Raw genomic sequence first — 24,821 nt, 5'->3', positions numbered from 1 at the left:
CCTACATAAACAGCTCTGAAACATGCAAGACTAACACATTTTAGGATTCAACAAGTGCTTTACCACTACATTCACTTATTTCTGTCTGTGTTTAAACCTAGAAAGTCTCAATAGATAGTAACTCACACACTGCACTTTTAGTGGCATGCAGAAGCACAGAGGATAAGTACTTTGCATTCTCTCTAGCCTGTTTTGCTAGGCTAAGGTACTGACTTCATGTGACTATCTCCTGAAGGACTTATTCATCGAAATCACTGAGGGCATGCACTCATGTTAGTAAAGGCTCACCAGTCTTTAACAACTACAACTACTATCTCCCTGGTTTTTCCCAAAAGAATAAAAGCTATTATGCCAAAACAATAACAGTAAACAACAACAAATGCACAGATTTAGTACAGACAATCTAGCAATCAACCTGGGAGAACCATCTTCTTGCAGTCCTCTACACCGGAGGAATTATCACTATCCAAATTACTAAACAAGAAACAAATTAATTTTTCTTGAAGTTACATATTCCTTTTTAATACATTGGAAATTACAACAATGGAAAAATAAGATTTCAAGAAATCCTGAGGGGAAAAAAATGAAAAAACCACATCTGTAATATCTTTCATCTGTTCCTTCTACCATCTCTATTTTCAGCTCTATACAACATAAAATTACTTGCAATCCTTGAGAGAGTCCTTGCTGTGACTGTTCATGTGAAGCAAATGAAGTAAAAACAGCCCTCTCTAAGAAGACTCAATCCCTAAATGACCTTTATGTATAATCAACACACTTTTTTACAATACTTTAGCAATCCTTCAACACTATCTAGTACTTAAAACTGTCTCTTAAAGTAATATTGTAACCTTGTCATGCTCTGCTAATAGCCTTAATCACTTTTGCTTTGGGTCTTAATTCAGCAGCAATTCTGGTAATTAGAGTCTTTATCTTGTCTGAGTCTATATCTTTAAAAGCAAATCAGGGTCACATAAGCAAAGTCCAGAACAGAACTATATTTGGCTGAAGTTATTACTAAAAAAAGACATTAAGACATTACATCCTATTTGCAAACAGCATATTTCCACAAGAAAAACAATTGTTTTATTTCTGTTCTTTTATTTTGGTACCTTGTACATCTCTACTTAGGGATTTGAAAGGACATTTACTTTATCATTACAACTGATTAGTATTTATAGCACAAGCCTCTGCATGATACAGCACTGGATTCCCAAGAGGTTCTGCCAGAAGCCTCCATGCAGAACTCATGAAAACATTATTTTATTGGCAAATATCTTGCATATCACTATGCAATGTTTCATTATGACAACAGCAAAAAAAAGGCAAACCACTTGAGATTTAAGAGGGACACTACTGATTCTGCAGAGAAGCAAAGACCATAAAAAAGTTAAGGGATCCAATTTGATCACGGCCTTCCAAGTTACTCTCATTTGGTTTATTATACTATCAGGACTTTACCCCTGTGTATTTCTTGTATGTCCTTGTATAACTTTTTATGCATCACCTCAGTTCATACTGTAAATCATACTTAGATATATTTTATGAACCATAATTGATGTTTTAACCATGTGGTAAAAGTAACTTGCTATTGTTGATAAGTGTGACTAAAATCTGGGTTAAATAGAAATTATTATTAATGAGTTATCATTTAAAAAGCTTCACGTGCAAAAGATAACATTTATTCATTCTAGAAAAACTCAAAGGAGTATTCTACCAAGAAGTTCACATGACAGATGACAGCACCCACCTGATAAAACCAGGTACTTGTGCACTAAACCTGTTGCAATAATGGAATTTAAATTCTTTCAGGAGTAAGCTATGGGCTAATTCTCTAAACATTAACCTGAACATCTATGCTTCAAATACATCAAGATGCAAAAAACTATGGTCAAATTTTAATTGTTAAGTATGTTTTATTTTACAATTAGCAATCATGTTTTATTTTCCCAGAAAGTAAAAAACCAAACAACCAACCAAACAACCCCAACAAACTCATTCATGCATAGCACTTCATCATATCTTTTATACTTTGTCATATTCTGCTCAGTATGTGTCCTCTGTAGTAAAGTTAAATGTGGTGTAAATTCGCTTAGAAAAAGTATTTTTCAGACATTTAAGAAATTATTGGACTATACTCCAAGAATACTCAGAGACTGGAACAACTTAGCAAGAACCACCCATGTTCTGTTACTAATAACCTCACATCCTTGAGTTTTCTGTATTCTTCTGCAGCATCAATGCACCCAGATAAATAACATATTGAAGAACCACTCCTAACTTTCACATGGTTCCATATTTAATGGCACATTGCCCAAATCAACACTTACCTCACAGAATATTAGTATACAGAAGCACAGAAAAATGTCAGCATTTCTTATGGATTATTAATTCCACCTTAACTGATCACTTACAAGTTTCATTTTGTAGAGCAGTTTCTTCTTTTTCAATTGTTACCAGTAAGTTTTCAGTAAGGTCTGATCTTTTGCCCACAATTGCAAATCCATTCCAGACATACATCATTTCCTGACCAAAAAAAAAAAAGAAAAAAAACCACCAAACAAAAAAACCACCATAAGACAAATCATGGAATTGCATAAATATTTAACTAAAGAGAACCTCTGATAAGACTGTTCTGGAACATAAAAACACTATAAAAAATTGTTTTAAACAATACCAAAGTTCTACAAACAGGAGACGAAAAATTACTTTGAATGTGTGTTGACAAAGTTAACCTGGGTTTGTAAGTTTTAAATGTTTTGATACCTTTTTAATGGATTCTACTGTCATGTATTTTCACAGATCTTTAAAAATTACTGTCACCCAAGTAACACATCAGCAAAATTGTGTACTTTAGGTTAATTTGTCGCCTTTACCATATGAATTAAAGAAACAGCTGAAAGTAGTTATAGGTAAATTTGGTATGCATTTCAGTGTGTGCATGTATACATTTATATGCATGTACCCAAACACACACTCATGTGTTTATATATATATAGATGCTCTAATCTGTAGATTGTCACCTTCCATAGAGCAAAACTGCAAGTAGACACAACTTTCTGGATAAAAATGTGGTTCCAGTATGCACACCCAACACATGCTTTTAATATAATTCTACAAAATCTGATTAAAAAATCCCCAAGGCAAATCCTGGGCACAAAGCTTCCCAGATGCTTCAATACAATAGTAAGTAATATGCTTGTTTTGATACATTATCACACTGTAAAACTTAAAGAGAATGAGACAATACACAGAGTCAGTGCTAACCAACATTAAGCTTTGCCAAGATCTTTACTCAGTCATCACAAAAAGGAGTATACTGTATTTGAATTGTAATTACACCTCTGAAATATGAAGTCTAATGTCATTCTGAAGTTGATACAATACATTGTTGAAATATTTGCACTTGTATTTGTGCTGTAAATATGTGCAATTTAAGAGAGAGAAAAAAACCTGGCTCTATAAAAATCTGAAGCAGTGTTATTGACACCAGCAACTACATCATGGTAGATTTGTTTCAGTTCTGCAGTCCTGTCTAATTTATGCTTACTGCAATAAACCATACACTATGCTTGGTTCTGCCAAACCCATAACGAAAAAAGTTCTTAAATTAAAAGATATTGAATTTGACAGCAAGACCAAATATATATATATACTCAACTGCCAAGAACTGTGCTGTACAAACCTAATACAACTTTATTACTTAGTCCTTGACATGCAATTTAGTATAGAATGTAATTTAGAACTGTTAGATAAATTTTTTTGACTCCTCTTTCTATATCAATGAGCTTTAATGTAAGAATCTCCTTCTCCAATTATGTTTTCCATCTACAGTTGTTGGTAAATTATGCATGTACGAAGACTTTAGTATACACATATGAAAAGTATCACTGCTGTGCACATATAAACAGAATACTAATGTCTCTGAAGTGAAAATATGGAAAATTAGAAGAGCATTAGTAAAGTATCTTTAACTTCTGCACATTTTACTCAGATTAAATATAAGATAAAAAAACCAAAACCCAACCATCACTCTTCATTTTCATCAGAATACAAAGTACTGAAGTACTCCTTAACTTCCTAATGAGTCTAGAAGACAAGGACTGAAATACTGCCAACTTAATAACACGAACAGGTTCCTAACCGAAGGATGACTTTTGGCCTCATGTGGCAACAACAACCAATTCTCTCCAAGACTGAACTTCCATGTGAAAAAACTGGCTCTGGTTTTGGACTACTACTAGTTGGTAGCACAATCCAGTCTCTAGTACATTTCACAAAAAATTCCATTGCATGAATGCCATACTTCTTTAAAAAAATAATTATAAAATGTAGACACATAATACCCTGTATAATGAACCATACTGTTTTCTTTTCTGTTTGAAAAGGATGAAAACAAAGCAAGAACAAATACCAAGGCAGGTAATATCAGCTTCACTGGTTGAGAACTTGCATAGCGTCGAGCTTTCCTCACTGCAAACTTCTCAGTTGGGATAGATTTTCCTGCAATTCTCTGTTTTAGACCATCCACTTGTCTACAAGAAGGGAGAATGGAAAATAAAAATTACAAAAAGCAACTTCTATTTCATCTCATTTCATTTAGTAAGATTTACTGTTTGCCTCTGAAGTACAACATCTTAAATTGTTCCACATCACTCAGACCACAGCTGTAGGATGTGTGTTTGCTGAACAGCATTTTAAATATTCTGATGCTAAAAGTAAAGAGAAAAACTGAAAAGTTTATGGTTATAAGCAGGAAGTAAGTCATGCAAGACAAAGACATGGGGGGAAAAAGACTGCACATCTAGTTGCTTTATAAATTTTTACCTGAATAAAGACACAATGTCCTCACCAGTCCTCTTCAAATCATCCTCTGGAAGCATACATAGAATTGCTGCCTTCTGGAATACATATATTGCCTATTTCAAAAAGAAATAGCAACATATTATCACATCTAATGCACTGTTTTCAGTCAGTACACTAAGGACTCAAATCTCTCACCCCAATTGCTGCAGTGAAGTGTTTCCAGTAATTCTTAGGCATGGTGAACTATAAAGTGTAGCATTCCCTTTGTCACATGATTTATGCTATAATTTTATTTTCAATGTATTTATTAATATTTTAAGTTAGTGAGTCAGAAAGTTAAAGGTGTCTCCTGAAAAGAACAGGAGAATTTATTATGCAAACCACTGTTAAAGAGATGAGGTTAAATGACATAACTATGCTAAAGTTCGTTACTGTTACTACATGATCTATTATATGTAGACACATGCCTAAAAAAAAAAAAAAGAAAATATCTGAGTACTGACTCAAGGAAAATCTAATAATTGGGTTATTAGATTAATTAATAGAAACATCCGTAATTCTATTCAAGACATTTGCACTTCCTGTTTAACATACTATTCTCTTCCTCTTTTGTCACAAGTTGGATGTATATCCTTTTTTATTAAGCCTAATAAAACTGTAGTCTAGATAGGAACAGACAACAACAATTCATCAAGAATTATTGACACATAGCGCTTGGTTCATACTTTGAGAAACATTTTTACAAATCAAAAGCTGATAGCCCAACTTTCTCATGAGACTCTGTCTCCAGCAGCCTCCTCATGTCACAAAGCATCTGCTGAGTAGGTATGCTCTTTGTTTATAATTAACCAAACGCAGTCTCTTCAGTCAAGTTTTACTAGTGAGTGCTAGAACTTGACTTGAGATTCAAGTCATCAGTTTTCCCATACATCATCTTTTTCACAGCTCTGGTAAGCACCTCCATTTTTGGAGAGGGCAAAACACTGCTGCTTTATGGCTCTGGTGCTTCAGTAAGTGAAAGAAAAATTCCTCCTTAACCACTCAGTTAAATATACTATTTTGGTTCCATTGTGCCTTTACTTATGAATTTTACAAGAAGGCAAAAATTACACCTATTCTGCAAACTGAAAAGTAAATTTAACTGTAGAGAGACCACTGGTATATCACAACAACGTCCACCTGCCCATTTACCTTAGACCACCTGCTCTCTCTGCTCAGCAGGTCTGCATATCGATATGCTTGAAGCCAGTCCTGCTGGAAGGTGTAGCACCACATCAGTTCCCAGTAACAGAGATGATGAATCTGTTTCCACTCTTGCTGGGCTGCTATGCAGTCTTGGAATCTTAACTGTGCCTACAATGTAGTTAAGTAAGAATGATGAAAACTGGCTCAATTACAGCTCCATGTGAAAGCCATGTCTAATCACAGGGCAAATTCTTAGTTAACAGCCAAGTGGAGAACACCTGATAGTAAAATGAGATAAACCTCCCTTTCAGTCTCACAGAGAGAGGGCTGGAATCAACATGGACAGTGAACATGAACTGAGTATAGTTATCAGTCCAACTAAAAGAAGTTACTTAGATGAATTAGTTAATTTTCCTCCTCAGTCTGAACACTAAACAAACAAAAACCTTATAAAGAAAAAATTTATTTACCTTTTCAAAATTTCCTTTCAGTATATCTATTCTAGCAGCATAAAATAGAATAATGGAACCCTTCAAAGGAGATGAAAAAAATAACCAGTTAGGATTTTAAGCTTAGGGAATTACATTGCTCTTATAAAATTTATTGAAAATACACACATTTGGAAATTTCTGGAGGTAGGGTTCAAGAAGACTTTCTGCTTCCTGAAGGTTGGCTTCCCCTGTACCTAGAAAACACAAAAAAACCAACCGCACTCAATGCACTTAAAAAATCCAAGTTTCATAGAATAAGATTTTTTTCCAAATTATATTATGACTGCAATAGATCAAGGGATTACTGCTTTTATGAAAAAGCAGAATTATTTCATCATGCTGTGTTTCTATAAAACTAAATTCTTGTCCCAAAGGTACTAAGTGCTTTTAAGATACTAAATGTCTGTAAGTAGAAACAGACTAGAATTACAGGAATATTCATTAAACTGTTCCATTATAGATTCTAGTTATATTTTTAAATCCCTGTAATTGCTTTAGCAAGCCAGGAAAACACTCCTCAGCTGCCTCTTTTCCTAATTTTGAGCTCAGTAATGAAGTACAAGTGATACAGAAAGAAATGAAGTTCTCCTTAATTTCCTGATGAGCCTGAGGGACAAGGACTAAAATACTTAAAAATGAAAGAACATGAAAATATACGGCAAAAAAGCACACAGAATTAATTATAACTTTTAGCTCTAGGTGGCAAAAGCAATTCTGTACATGTATGTACTTCCAAGCAAATTGTTTGGGTGTAGAGGCTTTTTTTCTGGACATAGTTTTCACAATATCTGATGTTAATTTATGCATAATGACTTCTCTTAGCTTAAAACTGTTTTGCAATATTTTGCTGTCACATGTTGAGACAGCCCTGCAAATGGAGCAAGATGTTGGTATAATGTCATCTATCCGCACTGTTTCTGCAGACATAGCTTTGCCAAGAATATTAATTTCAGATCATAATTAAGTACATAGCAATCTCCTATTTGGCCACAATTTTGAAATTCGGTTATAAAATTAAATCACAATATCTATTATAAGGTGTAGCATGACTGAAAAGCTACACAGTGGGTCTCACCAAGGATTAAGGAGACGTAAGTATGATAAACCAACAGGGTGAAAGTACACAGAATGGCCCTCAAACTGCTGCCAGATGCGCCTTCCCGTAGTTGGCAGAGGCCCAACTCCTAAGAAATATCACAAACACATGCAGAATTAACTATCAGTATACAGAGTTACTACTATTTGTTTCTGGCTAACCAAAATCCAGCTTTCCTTTCATATATAAGTATTCATAATGCAGCACTTTATCATTGCAAATTCAACACAACCCACTACCAAAACAATTTTGTCACAGCTAATAGCACTCAGGAAGGAGAAGACTAATCTAACTCTGAATAAAATTACCCATGCACTTCAGTGCTATGGTGAAATGAGAACACCACATGAACCATGCAGACACACAGGTCTACATCCCTTCCCCATTTTTTTCTGGATATGATCCTGTCAGAATAACATCTTTCAGTCTGTGTTCAGCGAGAACCTCTCCCAACTGCTCCAACGCAACTTGTTGGTGTGAGTCTTCCTTCACAGAGAACCCTGGTTATCTTCCATTTTCTTCCACCAAGTCAGCCACTATTTTGAGGTTATGATCAAAATACTAGCTCTGCTGATACATCAATGACTAAACACAGATCCAGATTCATGGAGACTTATTCAGTAGTAAGACATGAGATTTCTTCCACTGCTTTCCAGTTTAGGCCAATTACATGACAGCTTCACTGCTTGGGGGGTGTAGAGACAAGCTGAGAGTTCACCTGCTCAAGAGCAGCAACTCTTCAGAAACATATCAGAATTTAAAAATTTTGCCTCAAAACAAATATTAACATATCAGTTCTATTGCCTAGCAGCTTGATGAGTTAAAGGAGAATTCAAGTACCACACAAAAAAATGTGGTGATATTCCAAATTTGTTTGTTCTTTTCCTTTCAGTTTTTACTGCCTTTTCAGTTAGGGCAAACATGTTATGGAAGAGCTTCAGTATGAACCAGGTCTTTCAGAGGAAGAAATGAACAGGTCTCTACAGAAGTCTAATTTTACAAAAGAAGAGCCATGTCGTGGACAAGCTAACAGAATAAGACCATATGGTGGCTCTGTAGCATTAATAACTTGAAGTTTAGTTATGTACAATTCTGTGGGTTGTTTTGATAGGGTTCTTTTACCTTTTTTTTTTTTTTAAATTTCTTATGGGCACCAAAAAGAGTTTTAAAGAGCTGTACAAAACAAGGCTAGGTTTAGAAAACAAGGCTATGGTTACAAATACTTTGCTCATCCATGAGAAAAAGATGTACCTAGACTTCAGGGTGGCATATGATATTGAGAAATTCTTTTTTCCAAAGAAATGGGCTGGGATTTTGGATGGAAAAATGTAGAACTGTGATTCTTCCCTCAGTTACTCTTATGAGGAACATTAATTTCTGACTGAATCAAGGTATCACCATTTGTGCTTTTATGCCTCTTAACATCTAGTCCATTTGTCTTTTTAATAACATTAAAAGACTGATAAACAATAGCAATCATTATACTTTTACTGTGAAATACATGACATTAAATCCATCCAGACTTTATCTGAGAAAACATTAATTTGAAAAGGTAAGTATCAGATCAAATACCCTATTGCCAGAAAATCCAATAAATTCTAAAAGTCGAAGGATCCTTCCTGGTAGAAGTGACAGCATCTGAAATAAATTAGAAAAAAAAAAAGATAAATAAAACCATACACATTTCAAAAAAAGTTAAAACTATTATAAACTTGAACCAAAAAGGTCAGCTACTATGTTACATGCTATTACATATTAGAAAAAAAAGTAAAATGCAAAAGAATTCGAAAGGGGCCATGCATGCTCAGAGTTTTGATGAACATCCAATATGAAAAAAGCAGAACAGAGACTAGCTGTGTTTGTTCAGATAATGACAGTTTTCCATCTTCAGCTGATCAGAATTGTTTGAAAATTGTGGGTCACTCAGAATGAAAGTATTATCTATTTTGGTAGTACTTACAACCTACAATTGCCATCTTCCTTTACTTCCAATAAAATGGTATAATGGAAGTCCTACTTGCTCCTACCATGGGAGCACCGAATTAGCAGACCAGTAAGCATAACTGTTTTAGAAATACTACCTATTGTTATCATCCTTAACCCTCTATTATATGCATTTTCGTTCCCCCATTCGGAGAATATGCATTCTCTACATTCTACACAACAGAAAACTTAAAAAGATCATAACCACCTTTTCAATGAGCATTCCAAGAAGGTCTACTTGGAGATACTACTTTAAAAGCTCCATTTACCCTAATACGTTCTGCCAAGCAGAGACTTCTTCTGTTAAGTTTTCTACTGAGGAGAATACATGAACAATAGGAAAGGTCAGAACACTTATGAACAGACATCTCCCAGTTGCTTGAATTTTAAAGGCTGATGCAGATAGACCTGAGTTCTTCTGACCATATTAAAAATTGGCCAGCTCCAGTTCAGAATGATACAGAGATGAACATACCAGCAGAAATCAACTCTCACCATTGCCATGATGGATGTGAAAGGGTAATCATAATAAATTGTGAGGAAAACAGAGTCTTCACAGTCTTCTTTTGCACAAACTCAATAAACTACTGTTCATTCTTCCAAGTGTAATTATGTATGCAAATCTATAGTACCAGTGAAGCAAAAGAATGGTATATATGGGGGAGTTAGAAATAAACAGTCACTCCAGGTATCCTGTAACCAACAGCATAGGCATCCTAAAAATTACTCCTATACACAAGTATATGTATGTAGCAGCGTTTCCACTTCACAATTACATTTATTAGTTACTTCAAGAGAATGAAACACAGTTCAGAATAAACTAGTAGAAACATCCTAGAGAGCATGCATGCCAAAAGCCTCTGCTATTTTCCTATTGCATAAATTCTCCAAGGCTTGCATCTCCATTTTACAAATGGGCAAATGTTAAAACAGAGTTAAAGTACTGCATATGCAAAGAAAGACACTCCTACAGACTTATCCCAACGGCCTTTCTGTAGTGTGAGGAAGTCATACCAAGTTGAATGCTCCGATTCCAAGTTTTACTCCTCCTTCAAACTGGTAATAAGTTTCATTTCTGCTTTTGTTCCCCTGAGTCATCTGTAGCACCTGATGACATTCTCTTTTGATGCAGGAAAAAAAAAGAGGAAAGGGGAAACATGACTTAGAAATTATATGGAATATAATCACTACGATTGCTATAAAAATATTTCGTTTTATTTTGGGGGCATTACTAACACTCCAACTGCTTATATCAATGTTGAAACAAAGTGTTTTCTAATGGCTTACTTGTATATTTGGTAACTTGTCCTAATTTTGAGTCCACCTTTGATAAAGTTGATCATATTTTCATCCTGGAAGAAAAAAATTTAATTGTACAAAATAGTGCATTCAGCAATCACACATAACACATACATGAAAATGTTCCATCTTTTATTTGTATCTTCCATACATTTATTTGTAACTTAATAGTCATTGGAAACATTAAAAATGCTTTTTAGTTACTAGACTCTTTTCTAAGACTAATGTTAACACTTGCTTTAAGTTGTCAGGGAAACACTTCTCTGGTGCATGTTACAAATTTTAAAACTTAAGAGGGAGGTGAAAAAGAGTCAAAGAGTTACTTTTAACAGAATTTCCAATGCATACAGAGAAAGCTTTCCACCAGATGGTGCTGTAGGAACTTTTTACAAAATTTTGAACTGGCAATTCTTTCACACACACAAGCAAGCCCATACAGAACGTGGAAAAAGACAAACCGAAGAATGCTCTGAACAGACGAAATCCCATTGCTGATCAACATAAACCACATATACTACCCAGAATATGTGTTCACTAATCTCTAGAAAAAGCAAAACAAACCCACAATTTAATAGCCATCAAAACTCAATACCTGAAAAGCAAGACAGCTAACAGTTTAACGAGATGTAATTTTTTCTCTTAGAATTCACACAGAAAGGGAATATGTACAGGCAATTCAGAAATGCATATTTAAATACTCAGGGACAGCATACATGATATGGAAAATGAAAAAGCACTAAAAAAGAAAAAAGGCTTAGAACCATCAACCAAAGGAAATTCTGGCTTCCATAAAAGGGTCACCATTTCAAAAGACCTCATCTGTTTTGTCTGCAAGTCTAAACACTGAAATGCAAGTATTTTAGTACAAGCATTTTAGTTCTGCCTTTCTGAGTGGTTACAGTTTCATTCTCATCATCATTCTCAGAGGAATCAAGGTCAGCCAAGGATGAAACATATGGGGCAGGACTACAGTCAGCAGAGTCGGGTACTATAGTTAGCAGCAATAGAGAGGTGCTGCTTTAGAGAAAATATATATCTAAGGATTTTTAGAATTTATTTTATACATTCCTAAATTCATCTACTTCAACAACTGTTTGAAAATTCCTTTCATGCTTAAAAAACCCTCACCCACACAATAAAAAGAAAAAGTTGCTTCCATTTGGTTGGTAAAGGAGAAAGCCAGGAAGCCAGAAGAAAGCCAGTTATAAGCATTCCATTAATACTATTTCCTGACACTTCTGGCCAAAGTACTGTATTAAGTGGTTTATAAATATCTGCCAAATGAACTTATCTGATCTTAGTGCCTTGCTCCTTTCTCATAATTTATATCAGATTATCTAAAATATATTCAATAAATTTGTAAAACATTTACATACATTAAAAAACTATGATTAACAACTCCTGTTTTCAGCAATCAAATTTCAAATCAAATCTGAAAACACTGTAGCATGAAGTCCCTTAACCACAATCTAAACCAGTAGCACCAGCACTGTATTAAAGACCAGATCTTTCTGTGGACTGAACTGTTAGTTGAGCAATGCTAAGGGGTATGCTTATTTTATAATCATTCATTACCATATTATTCCTGACACCATGTCAAAAGTGCATAGAGAGCAAGACTGAATTGGAAATGACAAGTGTGCATCAGCTAAAGTTCTGTTAGTTGTGAAACATTCTATTTGCAAAAAAAAGGCTTGCGCTTTCAAACAAGATACTTCCTCATACTTGAACATATTTTTACAGAAGCACTGGACACTGTACAGTGTGATGCAAGTCATTTAAACATAACACCTGTATAAACACTACAATATCCCTTGGTGATACCTTGGTACCTGGATATTAATAACACCTTTGGTTATTCGTATAAACAAAGAGAGGGCTTTGATGAGTAGCACAGTATTTACCATACTTTGAATCACTGCCATGAAATAACATTGACTAGCAAAAAGTTTGGTTTTTAAATACCATATCTAGTGTTGGAATGATGTTATACAAATACTAATCTCTCTCCAGTACACTGCTATACAGAGACACAAAATCAAAAATTGACTTTACCTGTACGAAGGTGAGAGCTGCTTTCTGTAATAAGCATTCAGCATAGCAGATTTCAGCATGCATTTCCTCTATATAAGAAAGAAAAGTTATTTAGTATCAGCAAAGTTACTGTCAGCATTTTCTTCTTGGGGTCAATGGAACAAATAAAATGCTGCCAAGACAAGGAAAAAAAAAAAAAAAGGCAAGATTCTGATGTTGCCATTTCGATAACTGCTGAATAGTAGCTGTAATACACAAACCCCAACAGAAGTCTTCTATTTCTCTTCTTCTCAGACAAAAACTTTGAACTTGACAGAGCTGACTTTGGTCTGTGGTAAAAGCTACTTGTCATTCTGGTGGATCGTCTCCTGTACTTTTCATTGATCCTAAGCTTAACAGCCTACAGCAACTAAGTCTTCCAACCCTCCTTCCACGTCTTAGAAGAAACTTTTTCAGGATAATGGTAACCCTCACTGAGGTTCAGACTTTTCCTACATCTAGTAAGACATTATGAACAGGTTTTCACCAAGTCATGCTCAACAAACTGAAAGCCCCAGGCAAACTTTCTGTCTTCATGCAGGACTAAAGTACACTTGATTTAACACACATGACACGAGTTACTCTGCACCCATGCTGCAAGACCAGCCACATGCACAAGGCTGCTGTATGTACAGTGCATACGTGGTGAGTTTGATGTGTCCAAGTATTAAAGAGGATTCTTGTGCCAGGTTAGAAAAAAATGCATACTTGATTCTGCCTGAATCAGAAATAGGAGATCAGCATTTTCAGAGCCATGAACAATGTACTGATACCATTTCCCAAAACACCTTAAGGCAAAACAGACAAGCACAAAACTTGTTAATATATTCAGATTCCAGTGCAACTAATGATAAGGACGTATTCCACTGCATCAATGATTCTTAAAGTTTTGGGAGCTGTCTTACGTCAAAAAAAAAGGAGATCTTTCTTCAGTCCTATAATGTGTTGTGAAAGGCATTCCTTCCTTAATTCATGCATGCTCAGAGCCAAAAAAAAAAGTTAGGCTGAATTCCCCATTTTGGGAAGCTTTACGTTCAAGTTTAAGAAGGTGACCACGTAGGTGGTTTGTACGTTTATTTGTTACTGTAAGACACTAGTCAAGTTACAGAGTCACGCATATTCATACACATTGGTAAGGTAGTTTTGAGCTTTTTCCCTTTTTAATTTTAACTGTATTATAAACCACTTACCTTCACTCAACTGATCCACTGACTGTTTTGAAACTAGATTGGACAAAGATTCCACCACTGTGCTTCTTTTCCTGAATCTAAATCAGTTGTGCATGGAAGAAAAGAAATCCACATATTTCAACACAAAACTGAACTTAATTATTGGAATTCTTAACCGTTTCCAACTAAAATTAATAGAGATTACCAACAGTTTCAATTCTTTGAGAAGTCTAAACACTTTTATGCTTCTAGGCTCATAAGCCTATCCAACCTTAAATACATGCTCACAACATCAATTAATCTACTTTAAGTGTATAGTAGCTTCAACCCCACTTCCACGCACCAGCTGCAGAAGTGTCTCTGATGCTGAGCAAGACACCTGAACAGGACTTCTAAGTTTCACAAATTGCTTTTTTCTGTTTCTTAAACTTGGACACAAAATTGGAATAAAAAAAAAATCAAATGGTGCTCTTTTTTCAACATAAATGCTACAGTATTTAATGGTAGTTTATGCCAGATAAAATACCAAAACAATCACATAATTTACTTCCAAATGATCTCAACTGTACATTATAATTCCAAAAATTAGTTTGTTAACTATTTACAGACAACTCAGCTTTATGAAGAAGCTAAAGAAAAAATTCTACATTCAGAAAAGGAGTGCATTTTGTAAGCCAGAGAGTCACTGATTATAAACACTAAGCATTAGCTTATCATTTGTTTACACTATTCTGCACATTGACAAGCGCAGGATCCTGACAACAAGATTATGACACTACAGGTTACCATAATAAATACAATAAAAGAGTCAGGGAACATGTAGTTCTGGCAATTCTTCACATTTGAATGTTTGATCGCCTTTGTCTTGCATTTTTATGAGTTTCGCGACAGACTAGACCAGAGTACTTATGCACTAGAGTTCATATCCTGCAGAGATGAAATTCTGCAGGAAGCTGTCTAAACTACAGGAGCATCTAATCTTCAGACATACTAAAGAACACAATTCAGATGAAACTGCAAATTGATAGCACATCTGAAAAAGATGCAGAAACTGCTGATCTTTTATTTTCTTCAGACTGACATGTGGCAGTCATCTCCTTGAAGACAATTTTTGACAAATGATGGCCTAACCAATATGATGAAGAACCAGTACAGTAGAATTCATTTCTATTTTTGTCAGACCCTTGTTAAACACTTCAGCTTTTACAAGGCATTTTGTTGGTTTTTTTTAAGTAAAAAAATAAAGGTAACTAATAACTTTTATTTTCTGTTCTATTTCATTGTTGTTCAAAGAAATACCAAAAGCAAAATGTTCAGATCATTTCTGATGGAAATAACGGCTCTTTCATTTTAAGGTAAGCTAAACACATTTGTATCAATAATAAAAAAATTTGTTTTTTGGAAAAAACCTTAGTACAAGCTTAATTGCATTAGATATTACTGGTTCCACCTTTGAAAACAACTTTTTCAAAAGACTGTTTTCATGTTGGAAGCGAAAATTCAAAATACAGAGCTTTTAAACTGGGGGGTCACTGCCGGCCGCTCTGTGAAGGTTTTCAGGGCTGGGATCACCCCCCCGCCGCCCGTCCCTCGTGGCAGGGACAGGCAGCGGAGGTACTTAAGCCAGGAGACAGAGACCACGTAGCACGCAAGGAATCCAGTAGCGAAGAGAGCTTTATTCAAATTTCCCGCAGCTTATAAGGGCTGCTGGGCAAAGGAGGGGATTGGCCATTTGGCTAGCCAATGCAAGGAGACAATATAATAACTATGGCAACACAGAAACCAATGGTAGACAAGTGAGTTAACAACTTCAAAACCCCGGCATTAAACTGTTGGAAAACAAAAAGTCACAGTTGGCAATAGCTCAGACAGTTCAATCATGTAATGTCTGCTTACGTGTAGGTCTACAAAGTCAACCAACCATTTAACTTTAGCAGCTATTAATACCCAGCCACAACAAGCCTGTTGTTTCCACGATACTCTGTGGAAAAATATCCTCACCAGTAATAATTGTGTAGTAGGACTTACTCCACCTTTACAAATTTAGGCCACTATCATACTGATAGGAATCAGTTTTAAAAGCATAGAGAGAGCTGGGGCACCTTACAAAGAACACTTAGTGGATTAAGTATCTCATAAACGTTCAGTGCTTGGGCATACCTTTGGCAGGTTTGCAAAGCCTCCTTCATTGTAGAAATTCCCATTTGTATATCCTGCTGTTCAAAGGTCATAGCAGCTTGCATAACTAAAATAGTGCTGTATCCAAGTGCATGGTACATGCTATCTTTGGACCTAGGGAAAACATAAATCTTGTGCATTTAAGCAACACTTCACATTACAATACAAAACTAAATGCAGAGACACTTGCATTAATTTGTGAAAAGACAGAAGAATGAAGCAGGTAATTAATAGACATGAGAACATAAACTAGCAAGTATCATTTTCTATTGGGTGGTACAAGTCTGCCATCACAGCAAGTTCCAGAAAATGTTCTACTTGAGTTACACAAACATTTGCACTTAATTAAATACCATTTATAGTCTGCTGGTATATCTTTTTAATTTAGTTAACTAAGTCTTGACATAAATACTTGTTTGTATGCTTTCACTTGACCTTCCTCTAAGGTAAGGACCTAAGTAAGGACCTCCTCCTAAGTAAGGACCTCCTTCTAACATTACTATGTGATCCAAAGACAAAATCTGTATTTGTGTCATAGAAATGTCAGTACACAAATGCTCAGTTCTACATAAAAGACTACACTGAACTAGTCTGGCTTTCACAACATAATTATACCATTACAAAAAAAAAATTGTTGGAAAGTGTCTACAGAGGTCACATACTCAAAACATACTAACTGCAACAAACAGCACTATTGCTAACATCATGTCAGGCAAACTCAGGTTTCACCTAACCAAGTTTCCAGAAGCTCAAGTAAATGAAGACTGCATACTGCTTCAGCAGCCTCTCCGGTACTGTACTAGCCAGTGTCCAGTTTGAACCTTCTCAGTCTCAACTTGTGGTGACTGACTCTTTTTTTACTATCTGATACTATGGGGAATGGTGCCTCTGTCTTTGCAACTTCCCTTCAACAGATTCAGACCACTACTGGATTAATGCCCAAGTCTCATTTCTGTCAAACTAAAACAAACCCTTCTGAATAAATCATTCGTTCCAGTCTTCTAGATAGGCTTCTAGTTCTTTGTTGGATGATCTCTAGTTTCCCTAACATTTTTTCTTCCTTCTAAATCAAGGAGCCAACGACCAAACATAGTTTTGAAGACAGAAATCCTAAGCAGAGTCAAGAAAGATGACCTTTGGGCTGTCTTTATTTCTCAAACCTATCAACACTTATCCTAAAATTTTTACATTATTTAAGGACTTAAGTTTAACTTTCAATAAAAGGCTATTTTTCAATAAAACAATCAGACTTTTGTTTTTAATAGGCAACTTTTTGGTTTTTTGCAATAGGTCAACATTTGCAATGTGCTATATAATAAGCTCAAAATTTATTAGCAAACATCAACTACAAACAAAAAATTTGCTGTACACAAAAACACCATGACAAAATAAGGGGTTTTTTTGGTTTTACAATGCAAAATGAAATATATATCAAATGCACAGAAAACATTTGGGCAATATGTGTGTGCGTGTATTTAGCAATACACTCATGCACAATCCTTGCAGGTAGAACTTATTATTTTGCAATATTACCCAAAAATAGTTTTAGCATATACACAAGTGCAGGTGGGCCTTCTCAAGGCATTTCTCTGTTTCAAATAACACTATACAATGCTCAGAGAAGAGAGTTGGAGAGTAAGTGTAGCTAATTTTAAAAGCCCTCCATACTACTAAAGTATGAGAGCTCTCCATACTACTAAAAGCAAACACTTGATAGCTGTGTCATCCTACTGAAGTTTCATTTAACGGTGTTCTTGAACTCGTCCATATAACACCAACCTATCACTCTTAATCCATCCTTACTAGCACTAAACTGCAGAGCAAGAACCTTACCTTGCTCTACTAATACAGGCTACAGATCCCTCTTGCCAAAACATCCCTCAATATCATACGCATCTTTGAGACACAGGTAAGAGAAGAACAGTGAATGGGATTTAGATCCCAGTCCTGAAGATCAGCCACCCAAGACTGCCTCCCCCAAAGTCACAGATAAGCTAGATTTGCCCTATGAACCTCTCCATATTCTTTAATTCCTTACATCAGCACTGCCACTCTTTTCTTCTCAGTGGAAGAAAGGCAACAGGGAAACAAGCAGAATTAGTCAGAAGATCAAAAGATGGGCTTTAAATGTGTGACTCAAATGTAATATAAAAAACAACAAAAAGAGTATTCTGGAGTTTTGTTCCAGATTTTCCCTCTTGTCAAAAGCAGTTCCACTGTACAAATTCTCTAATCAAAGATACATTAGATAAGGTCTTGCTTCCCTGCTTTTCCCCTCTGCACGAGGAAAGACAGTTCGAATGATTAACAGAACAATTCAGTGGTTCATCAACAGGTTTTGAGATGGCCTTAGGGAGACAAGCACACTGCTAAAACCCCAGTATACGGATAAATGCTTTTGGACAAAAGGGAATAAATGAAAACTACTATCTTCAGAGGCCTTAAATAATCTTCAGGTACTAGATAGCATACTTTACACTATCTGTTTATAGTAACTTCAGCAAAAAACAGGACCTCACCATGGACGAAGTAGTTCCAGTGCTTCGGAGAACTTATTGTTTAGAAATAAGTTCAGTGCCATTGAACATTCTTCCAGAGCACATTTGAGATCCATCTTGGATGCCCTAAAAAAGATTCTTAGTTTACTCAAACTGTAAATATAAACACAAAATGAAAACATGGCTTTTCCTTATATAACACTGAAGGTCTTTTATAGCAATTTTATTGTTTTCAGAATCTACCTTTTCAAAAACAGTTTATATGCTTAACAGTTTATGCATGCTACACAGGTGTGCCCCCTTTACTTATTTAAGTGATGTTTATGGCTTAGCTCTCCTTTTCTTACTAGACCAATTCTCAAAACTTAACACTGTGTTCAAGCTCTCAATTCTCCCCATCAATACAAACACTGTTTAGACTCTGTATTCATATCTGCATCTCAAAGAGGTGACAAAATATTTTAATCCAAAAAAGTATTAAACAGATGCTCCCTCTGCAAACAGCTATGCTAAAAACAGTCCTTTCAGAATTCTGTAGCTATGCCAAAAGCCTTTGTTCTTCCTAATTCACTACAAGTAAAATCACTTGTACTTGCTTAAGTGGTAGTCATCTAACAAAACTGCTTCTTTGGCCAGTTTTGTCTGAAAGACTCAGGAGCATTCACAAATTGCTCCATGGGCAGACCTAGGGACAAACTGGACAATCATAGTAGTGACTAACAGCTAGAAGCTACACAGCCATCAATATGCACAGCTGGAGCTGGAAAAGATAATCTCTCTACAGCTTTAAAACAGGTTTAAACTTGATAATGGGCTTTATCCAAGTAAGGTTAAGCAGTGGTAAGCAACAGATCCTGTCAATGAGATAAATATTTAAGAACTGACCAGAAGAGAAGAACTCGGAAGGAGGAATTTAAGAAGAGACACAACAGAGGAGTGCAGCTGCTCTTAATCTAACAGTAACACACACACACACACAAAACAAACAAAGAAAAATGTGCACGTGACAATATGACTGGACAGGCGGGTTTTTTTACTCTCCAAAGAACAGTGCTAAGAAATTCAAGAAAAATATTTATAACGACTAAAAGTTTTAGAAAACACTCATTTTTATTAGCTAATTCTATGAGTATCATCTGCTAACAAATAATTTTCAAATAACTAATTTTAGCTAGATTTAAAGTCTGGGGGTTTTTCCTAGTACACAAGTAAGGAAGGACCTGACTTATTCTGTCAATAACACATCATCACTACCACTGTGTATCCCCATGCTTCTGTAATCTTTTTTCAGATTTGTGTTTTAGAAAACTGTTCTACTTAGTCTGTGCCTGGTTAAATTACACGTTCCATTTGCTCTGCCTTTTCTAACAGGAAGAATGTGTTAGCTGCCTTCCATTTCTCAAGAAGGGGAAAAAAAAAAGGGCAAGGGGGGAGGGTGATATCTACTAGACAGCAAGAATGAATTTTTACTCTTTCATACTTGCACACTACAACTATTTTGTTACTAGCATCAAGGCAGTGCCCTGTTTCAAGTGTCTTCCCATACAAATGCCAGAGACCATATTAAAGTATGTGGAATCTTCAAAATTACAGAGGACAGATGGACCTTCTGGTCCTCCCCCCCTTACAGCATGTTTATTAGTTTTGTTGTGGGCCAAGAATTCTTGTCAGCTATGGGAACAGAAAAACTCAACGCAAGGCAATGATCTGCTATACAGAGTATGGAGAATTAAGAATAGTCATCTGAAGTAAGGGAGGGAAGCAAATGGCAAGGGAGACATGTATAACCACACAGTTCATAAAACACTCTAGGGGAAGGTAGATCATTCATAACCACAGTTAAATTAATAGTTGATGACTGCTTTATACATTTAGTTACAAGGTATTTGTGTTAGGCCTAGAAAGAGTAAGAAAGTTTCCTACTACTTCATGTGAGAAGTAACAGCAGATAAATATATTAGTTTTACAGAATCCCACCACTGCAGCATTTTCTGAATGCAAGGATCAAGGTGTAAGGGCAATGTCTTGTTTCTAACTGCTTGACTGGGCCTCATTGTAGGCCCAGAAAAACATTTCCTGTACTTGTATGCTGTAAATCTGCACATTTCCTATCCTGCAATCAGAAACTGCAGGAAATTCCTCTGGAAGGAAAATCTAATCTTTATTTTGTATTACACAGCCATGAAGATGCTGGCTTTTTAGGTCTAAGTGAGGAGTGTTTGCCATCAGGCTCCCAAATGCCATCACACTCCCAGCTCTACCATCAACACCATCACATATCAATATTTGTAAAATGATTCCATAAACAAGGCTCTTTAAACAACCTGGCACCATGTCAAAACTACGTTTTCCTACTTAAATGGGTAAGCAGCTGATCTCTTCAGCACTTGGCTGTCATGTTTTCTTTCCTGTATTACAGACTAGTTCCCCTGAGGCTGACTTTATGTGTGACCAAAGCCTGCAGACAATGCAAACAGCATTCCTTATGTTAATATATGTCCTGTTCCATACATCAAGCAAGCTTATGAAGTTATTCTGACACTTCAGATATAAAACTTGGGAAGTTAGCTTTCTCAAACTGTTATTTCTGGTAAGTGGATCATACTCTCTATCAGAGTGTCGCATTGTGTTTCATTAATCTTCATGTGTATTTTCTACTGTTTTCCTACATCCTGCAGCAGAGGAAGATAACCAAAAGGATTCACTCCAACTCAGATTCATAATTTGATACCACAACAGTCAGAAGAAAGGAGCACACTGACTCAGAAGGAACTTGGCTATCTTCACTGGCATTTCTACACAGAGGCTCAGAAAAAGCACATTTTCTCCTCAACTCCCAAAACATCATAAACCAATTTCTACAGTAAGTTACCAGACTGATGAACAGTTCAGCAAGCAATGCTGACTCACTCTTTCTGACTCATGTTGTTTTCCTTCTAACTCAGTATTATATAGGCAATCTTATTTTTTCCCCTACGTCCACATACAGTTTTCCTAGAACTGACAGAAACTTTACACATTTTATCACATCAGATAAGCATATTCTTTTATTTACCCCACATTAAATTAACACTACTTCAGTGACATTACTACACATTTTACAGCTACTAGCACAGTTTAACCCCAGTCATCAACCAAGTCCCACGCAGCCGCTCACTCACTCGCCCACCAGCAGGATCAGGGAGAGAATTGGAAGAGTAAAAGCTGGAAAACTCTTGGGTTGAAATAAAGACAGGGAAAGCAAAAGCCATGCGCACAGGGAAAGCAAAACAAGGAATTCATTCACTGCTTCCCATGGGGAGGCAGGTGTTCAGCCATCCCCAGGAGAGCAGGGCCCCATCATATGTAATGATCATTTGGGAAAACAAACACCATCACTCCAAATGTGCTCCCTCTTCCTTCTTCTTCTCCCCATTTTATGTACTGCATGTCATATGGTACAGAATATCCCTTTGGTCAATTTGAGTCACCTGTCCCAGCTGTGTCTCCTCCCAACCTCCCATACCCTCCTGGCCCCCTGGCCAGTGTGGCAGTACAAAAAGAAAAGGTCTTGGCTCTCTGTAAGCTCTGCTCAGCAATAACAAAAGCATCTCTATATTATCAACCCTGTGTTCAGCACAACTCACTCCAAAGCACAGCCCCACACTAGCTACTGTGAAGAAAATTAACTCTACCCCAGCCAAAAGCAGCAAAATACTGCTAACTTCTAGGGAGAAAAAAAAAGAATGGAAAATGTGCTATATTGAGTGTTATGCAAAGAGAATAATGTCACATTACAAGGAGAATGAAACAACACTGTGTTACCATCAAGGTCCTAAGGATACTTTTTCCCAACACACAGCTTTTTTTATCTTCTCACTTCTATTTCAAATACGTTTTATGAAAAAAAGAGTTAATGTTCTGAATTTCAGCAATAGTTTGTCTATCTTGAGCTTGGTGCTCATGAAACTGTTCCAATACAGTGGAGATATATTGTCCATATGCAAGTTCTTCACAACTTTAGTAGGTTCTTCTAATCAACTACTTGGAGCTGTAATAGAAACACAGCATAAGAATGCTGACTTGAAAACCCTGAGACGTATTGGAATACTCACTATTAAGATGACAATCCTCGAGATGCACAAAGAGCAAAACCACTCACAATTTAAAATGTTAATGTAGATTATAGCTTAAGTCACTTTCCTCGCCCTCTCCCCCCCGATTAATTAAAAAGGGAGCATAACTATTAGCCTAAACCAAGTGAAAAGTCACTGCATTAGTATTTAAAAGTTATTCAAACACGTAATGAGTTATACAATATCACCTATCTCTCCACACCAGGCCTCAGTGTAAAAGCATTCCTGAAATGCCATTATATAGCTAAAGTTACACATTAACTTGATGCATGCCACTGTTTTTGTATCTACAGAAGACTTAGTCAGCTTTTAACAATCATTTCAGGTGCAATGATTCACCAACTTTTCTCTTAAGAAAGGGGATTCAGGAGCTAGAAATGGGAGAATTGCAGAAAAAATTACCTTTAATCCAACAACACTTTCACATTTTAAATCACGTACTGAGTTCCATATCACTTTATTAACATCAGCTGCACTTAACGTTCCAGCAACATTCTGCATAAATAGGGATTGCAGAATTTAGTTTTTAAACTTCTAAAACCTTCTGTCAGCTCTGTACAACACAGGCAAAATAATCAGCCTTATCTCATGAACAAAATTTAATTGCCAGCAAATTGGTTTTGTTCAGCTACTGTTCTTATTAACTGAAGTCTCACTGGGCTACTGATATTGAAAATACTTGTAGTTATTAGTGGGAGCAAAGCAAACCTTCAAAGAATAAAGACCACAAAAATGTGAAACTAACAATAATAATTCAATTTTATGATAATCATATTAAGATGGAAATATGATACAAAGAAAAAGGAGTGAAAATAAGGTCTTCTAAAAATTCAGGGATACAGAGAGGATGCTATTTTGATTATAAGTATCAAGGAAACCAGATGCATTACAATTAAGACAACACTTTCCCAAGGCATAAATACTTCAGCAAACAAATGACCCTTAACATTTACAGAGGCTTCATCAGAAAAATCTTGTAGAGGCATTTGTTTCCACAAACTCAAATAAAAACCATCCTGTGTGTGAACTACAGTATCAACAGGTAGGGCAGAAAGAAACTACCATCTGTAGCACTCTACTTGAACAATTGTCCTGGGTTAAAAAAGGGTTTTCCCCTGGAATTGGAAAGTGGTTAACTCCAGGGGGGTGGTGTTTCTTGGTGTTGACCCAATCAGCGCCCCTGTAAAATTAAAACATATCACACCAGACCGGAAAAGAAGGATGATGACATAGCTGGAGAGAGGCAGCCATGGTCTGAGCCACGAGGAGAGAGGGGCCAGGGAGCCTGGCTGGGGGCTGCGGAAGCCCAGAACAGTGTTAAAACTGGACCGGGTGCCGTCGTCAAAGGCTGGGGGAGCTTCTCCACTATGAGTAGCAGCAGAAGACTGAAAGCAGCGGCGGAGCAGCACTGAACAGAGAACTGTGGTTGAGAGCCAAAAGAGATAGCAAGCAGTGAGATGGTACATAGCCAGCTGAGAGAGACGCAGAGATGTTCCTGCAGGAGGGAGAGCTGGCAACAAAGCAGAGAAAACTCAGCAGAGACTGTTTTGGGGGTAAGACTGAATTACTTTTCCAAAACCCTGAGACCTCCTAGAGAGGAGGGGTGGACTTCCAAACTCTTAGGGAGGCCCGAAATGCAGTAGCAGCTAGAGAGAGAGAGAGGAGCTGAGAGTTCAGAGATGTCCTGAGAGCTGGACCAGGATGGAATGCAGAGAAGGTGGCCTTGCCCCCCTGCTGCTGCCACGCTGGCAGTTTGAGACAGAGCAAAGGAGCTCTGGTAGGACGCTTGGGGCAAAAACTGAACTGACAGCTGCCCTAAACGTTCTGACTTGAGGGAACTCGACCCCTCAAGGAAGGGACTTCCATGGGATGTCCTACACCCCATGATATGACCATGGTAAGGCGAGTTTTGTCCCTGCTTTTGCAAG

At 36.5% G+C, this 24,821-nt stretch overlaps 1 protein-coding gene across 7 annotated transcripts in view; it reads right to left on the bottom strand.

The window, feature by feature from the left end:
- The window catches only part of TTC39B (tetratricopeptide repeat domain 39B), a 74,822-nt gene that overhangs the window by 6,473 nt on the left and 43,528 nt on the right, over positions 1-24,821 (bottom strand). For 6 of the 7 annotated variants that reach the window (XM_027709206.1, XM_027709207.1, XM_027709212.1 and 3 more), the window contains 14 exons: positions 18,800-18,904; positions 16,263-16,394; positions 14,124-14,200; positions 12,916-12,983; positions 10,849-10,913; positions 10,576-10,681; positions 9,151-9,216; positions 7,558-7,666; positions 6,609-6,676; positions 6,462-6,521; positions 5,998-6,159; positions 4,828-4,919; positions 4,415-4,535; positions 2,415-2,526 (listed from right to left, as the gene is read on the bottom strand). In XM_027709206.1, coding sequence (XP_027565007.1) covers positions 2,415-2,526; positions 4,415-4,535; positions 4,828-4,919; positions 5,998-6,159; positions 6,462-6,521; positions 6,609-6,676; positions 7,558-7,666; positions 9,151-9,216; positions 10,576-10,681; positions 10,849-10,913; positions 12,916-12,983; positions 14,124-14,200; positions 16,263-16,394; positions 18,800-18,904 — 1,343 coding nt within the window. Of the gene's footprint in view, positions 1-2,414; positions 2,527-4,414; positions 4,536-4,827; positions 4,920-5,997; positions 6,160-6,461; positions 6,522-6,608; positions 6,677-7,557; positions 7,667-9,150; positions 9,217-10,575; positions 10,682-10,848; positions 10,914-12,915; positions 12,984-14,123; positions 14,201-16,262; positions 16,395-18,799; positions 18,905-19,663; positions 19,683-24,821 lie in introns of those variants that run through there. The other variant, XM_027709211.1, reaches the window with a different exon arrangement.

The sequence above is a fragment of the Neopelma chrysocephalum genome, unplaced genomic scaffold (genome assembly GCF_003984885.1).
Source record: "Neopelma chrysocephalum unplaced genomic scaffold, ASM398488v2 Primary Assembly neopelma1_96710, whole genome shotgun sequence".
NCBI classification, from domain to species: Eukaryota; Metazoa; Chordata; class Aves; order Passeriformes; family Pipridae; genus Neopelma; species Neopelma chrysocephalum.
This window is presented reverse-complemented; position numbering and strand designations above follow the sequence as displayed.